Here is a 4863-nt window from a genome sequence, read left to right on the forward strand (position 1 = left end):
ACAATAAGCATCAGCCTTTTAGTTTTTTGTTTTGCTCCACATGCAAACCCCCCTACCTTCAATTGCGAATTTCTGTGCGTATCTCTTGAGGTTTTTCTTCCGTATGGGGTTCATGTTGTGGGGGTAGCAGCCGTCGGCCACCAGGGTGTAGATCTCCCCCAGTCGGGTGGAGGTGGACTCCACCACCTCCTCCTCGGCCACTTGGATCGACTCCACACTCAACATCACTGATCAGAGCCCGCCTCAACACAGTATATCAGATACACAAGGATATAGAGAACACGTGGACTAGGTTATAGTATAAATAAGACGGAAACAGACATGATAACAACACAATAACGAAAGCATCCATTCCTTATGCGGCTGCGTCGCACGGTTTAATAATCCCGGTCTAGAAAACACGCATAAATTCCCGTAATGTTTGGTTCCGCCTTGGATTATTTCTCCATTTAAAAGGTGTTTAATTTATGAAAATATTTAAAAACGTGTTCAGAATAACGTTATTAACCTTATATTACATTTAAATATCCTGTTAGGTGTCTGATCAAACGTAATAATTTGAGAAATTAGTGATTTCCCAACCGGACACAATAACGACGGGCTCACAACAAACACACAGGCTTCCGGGGGCGTGTCCTCTGATATTTGTCTTTCAGGGAAAGTTTCAACTTCATATAGTAATAAAATCACGCATACATAAGTCATGGACGAGGGGGAACGGGAGAAGCAGTGTTTCTACACTTGTCGCTGTTACCTCACGGACAACATCTTCCTGGAGGACTACAGGCTCCACGTGAGATACGTGACTGAACAGCAGTTCAGGGCCGACCACCAGCAGGTGGGCTTCTGTCCACCTATCTGATCACTGACATGCTGTGTGGGTCTCTGTCCTCCTACCTGAGCACTGTTTTGGGGGTTTCCGTGGCGTCTACCTGAGCACTAACATGTTGTATGTATATGTCTATGATTTGTGTGTAAGGATTAGTGATCGGGTGTGCTTTGTGTATTCCAGGTGCTCAGAAGTCGTGGTTGTTTAACAGATGAGCATTTTGACGAGGTTCTTCAAAAGGTACGGAGGATATCATTAATGTAATACCTTATTTATACCATAAGGGAATTGATTGGTTCAGCTGCAAAAACGCACAAAAAGAAAAGCACAGTAAGAATACAAATCTGAATGACTCTACAATACAAATATACACCTTTTTTACACAATAAATAAGTTATTGCAACTGATCGTTTCTTTGGCTGTATGATGCTATCGTTATTGTGCAAGGTACATTTTTGATAAATGAACGTTTCCTACGCTAATAATAAACATAACGTATAATAACTGCGTTCAATGTTCCCATTAGATCGCTAAGGAGGTTGAAAGACGTCAGAGTCTGAATATAGAGTCTGCTGAGAGAACCGCTGCGATACAACAGGTGTACCGGCCGCTCCATCCTCACATCTACCACCTCCAGGTACGCCCGATACGACACACCCTCCCTGAAGATAAGGACCAGCATGTCATGACGCAAACCCATCACCCAAACCCAGTGCTTTATTCAATTATTTTATTGTTGATATTGTTGTGTATATTTTGCTTTTGTTTTGCTTTACGACGCAGTTGTCACTTGCCTTGTCCTAAGAATTTCACTGCCCACTATGACCCTGTTTTGCAATGTACATTTTACAAATAAAACACTTTGACACTTTGACACAAAGTCACTGTAATAAGACCGCTAACAACACGCTGCCCTAGGAGTCGTTCCTCGCCCCAGAGTTCCTACAGATCGTGGCGTATTGCCGGAGTTCTGGAGCCAATCAGCAAGGACTGCTGGGGATGCTGCAGTCGGAAGCCGGTGCGTTGGGAACGACACGGAGCAGATATTCCAGCACGAATGTGAAATAATGTAAGAAACGCCCAGAGTTGAACGGTGGTCTGTCCTCTCTGTTGAAGCTCCGCGCGTGTTTCGCCTGGCGGTGTTCACCAGGACCTTCTGCCAGGAGCTGGTGGAGGAGCTGGAGCACTTTGAACGTTCCCCGGCCCCCAAGGGGCGGCCCAACACCATGAACAATTACGGGGTGAGACGTCTTCCTCTTCGTGTTACATTAAGTCATTTGGTCTTTGAGAGGGTCGCTTTCATCCGAAGGCGCTTCCAAGTGAGGCTGAGAACAATCAAGGCGGTTTTGTTTGTGTGCATTGGTGGCGAGACTATTTAGCTCACATTTAGATTTCTCAAAAACAACGACTGTGTCAACAATGCAAGGCGACAGCCAGCCCGTCGGGAGCAGTCAGGGGGAGGTGTCTCGCTCAGGGACACCTTGGCGCTCAGTTAGGAGGAGCCGGGGAATCGAACTAGCAACCTTGTGGTTACCAGCCAACCCGCTCTACATCCTGAGCCACATGCCGCCCCATGGGGTGTCCTGTAACGTGGGGCTGCTCAAGTCCTTTGAGACTGGAACTCTAATGAGGGGCTGTACTAATAAAAACCACCTCATTGCCTCCCCCTCCCGTTGTTACTCCCGCCCAGATGTTACTCAACGAACTGGGGTTGGACGAGGGCCTGACCACGCCCCTCCGCGAGCGCTACCTCGGACCAATCGCGTCGCTGCTCTACCCGGACTGCGGGGGGGGCGGTCTGGACAGCCACAAGGCCTTCGTGGTGAAGTACGACCTGAGGGAAGACCTGGACCTCAGCTATCACTATGACAACGCCGAGGTCACCCTCAACGTCTCGCTGGGGAAGGACTTCACGGGGGGAAACCTCTACTTTGGTGACATGAAAGATGTGCGAGTTATAACTACATTGTGTGTTGCCTGTAGATTATCACAGGTGTATGTGTGGCGTGTTATTATTATAAGGCACAAAGAGGTTGTTTATTTGAGAGCAGCAGTCACCTCTATTGGGACGCATCCACGTCGACATAGAGTCTTCACTTTAACTCTATAGATTTCACTCAATTAACTGAATTGAAGCAAAAATGTCTGTCCTGCGTATTTATGCCAAGTGTCCCTATTGCAGTCTCCATGTTGGTTCATTGACTATTTGTGTCATTGAGCAAAGACTCTTATCCATCCATGTATACGTGTTGGTCTACTTGTCCTGATTGAGCAGGGAGGAGTTGGGCCATCTTTCTCGAGTATGCCCTCAGATAAACGGTGGACATCTCTCTTGTGAACCCAGAACCTTTTTGCTGGGAGTCACAGAGCCCTAACCAACCACTGAACAATCATCCCCCATACAATTAACACACCACGTCAAATACAACGTCTGAATCTCTTTCGCACTACGTACATCAAAAGAGAGTCATGTTAGCGTCTGACTCTCTCTCTCTCTCTCTCTCTCGCTCTCTCTCTCTCTCTCTCTCTCTCTCTCTCTCTCTCTCTCTCTCTCTCTCGCTCTCCATGTTTCTCTCTCCCTCCCTATGTTTCTCTCTCTCTCTCTCTCTCTCTCTCTCTCTCTCTCTCTCTCTCTCTCTCTCTCTCGCGCTCTCTCTCTCTCTCCCTCTCCATGTTTCTCCAACTCCCCCTCTCCCCCCTCTCTCTCTCTCTCTGTCTCTGTCTCTCTCTCTCTCTCTCTCTCTCTCTCTCTCTCTCTCTCTCTCTCTCTCTCTCTCTCTCTCTCTCTCTCTCTCTCTCTCTCTCTCTCTCTCTCTCTCTCTCCCCATGTTTCTCCCTCCCTATTTTTCCCTATGTTTCTCCCACTCCCTTTCTCTCCAACTCTCGCTCTCTCTCCCGTGCTCTCTCTCTCTCCCTCTCTCCCACTCTCTCTCTCTCGCTCTCTCTCTTGCTCTCTCTCTCCCTCTCCGTGTTTCTCTCTCCCTCCCTATGTTTCTCCAACTCCCTCTCCCTCTCTCTGTCTCTCCCTCCTACTTCCTCTCTCCCTCTCTCCCCGTCCTCCCTAGGTGCCTTTAGGCGACACAGAGTGCTCGGAGGTGGAGCACCGTGTGAGTGCGGGCCTGCTCCACCGGGGGCAGCAGATGCACGGCGCGCTGCCCATCGCGGCGGGCCAACGCTGGAGCCTCATCATCTGGATGAGGGCCTCACGCCAACGCAACCGCCGCTGCCCCATGTGCAGCCAGACGCCCTCATTGGTCCGGGGGGAGGGCTTCGCCGACGGATTCACTGACGGGGTCGGAGACGAGGAGGGAACTCAGAACTCGTCCTGTGTGCTAACTTGATGCTATGTTAAGGGGATGGATGCTAACACGATGCTAGCATGATGTTAGCGTCATGTGTTCTACACCATGCTATTCAAACGGGATACTAGTAGCATGTGAGCTAATCTGATGCTATGCTCAGGCGTTGTTATTCTCATTGCAGAATATTTACTGACAGAATGTGCCTGTACTGTATGGAAGCCCAAAATACGTACAAGTGTCAGAATATGATTTTCCTTAAATTTCTGAACTTCTCTTTAATTTATATGTATAATTATTTTTTATATTTTACACTGAGAAAACTTATATCAAATCTACAATCTTTTTGTTAAACTACTGATGTGCTCATAGCCTGACATGACGACCTGAAATTCTAAGTGTACTTAAATACCATATTTTCCATAATCTTTCAATGGAAACCAAGAAACATTTTTTTTCCTAACATGCGTATGAAGAAGCAAAAATACCCAAGCTTGTATGTTATACTTTAAGGCTGTAAATGCATAATTATGGTTATTAATAAGCTGTGCTCAGGTCATATAGGCTCACATCTATATTAATAAATGGTCATGTAAATTATGTAAAAATGTATCTATAGAATAGCATTAGCATATAGGCTTTGGTACAAAAGACAATACAAGTGTTCAGATTTAAAAGAGACGTTATTTTAATCATAAAACTTATTGTTACAAGAATATACTCTGGTTTTGTTGT

At 46.7% G+C, this 4863-nt stretch overlaps 1 protein-coding gene across 1 annotated transcript in view; it reads left to right on the forward strand.

Annotated features, from left to right (window-relative positions):
- Window positions 1-614: 614 nt before the first annotated feature.
- ogfod2 (2-oxoglutarate and iron-dependent oxygenase domain containing 2) overlaps window positions 615-4863 on the forward strand; it is a 4296-nt gene continuing 47 nt past the window's right edge. Inside the window, exons 1-7 of the mRNA XM_030371574.1 lie at window positions 615-838; window positions 1013-1069; window positions 1356-1466; window positions 1748-1847; window positions 1946-2070; window positions 2520-2777; window positions 3895-4863. The exon at window positions 3895-4863 is cut by the window's right edge and continues 47 nt beyond it. Coding sequence (XP_030227434.1) covers window positions 704-838; window positions 1013-1069; window positions 1356-1466; window positions 1748-1847; window positions 1946-2070; window positions 2520-2777; window positions 3895-4170 — 1062 coding nt within the window. The 5' untranslated portion in view covers window positions 615-703 and the 3' untranslated portion in view covers window positions 4171-4863. The remainder of the gene's footprint in view (window positions 839-1012; window positions 1070-1355; window positions 1467-1747; window positions 1848-1945; window positions 2071-2519; window positions 2778-3894) is intronic.

Source organism: Gadus morhua, chromosome 11 (assembly GCF_902167405.1).
Source record: "Gadus morhua chromosome 11, gadMor3.0, whole genome shotgun sequence".
NCBI lineage: Eukaryota > Metazoa > Chordata > Actinopteri > Gadiformes > Gadidae > Gadus > Gadus morhua.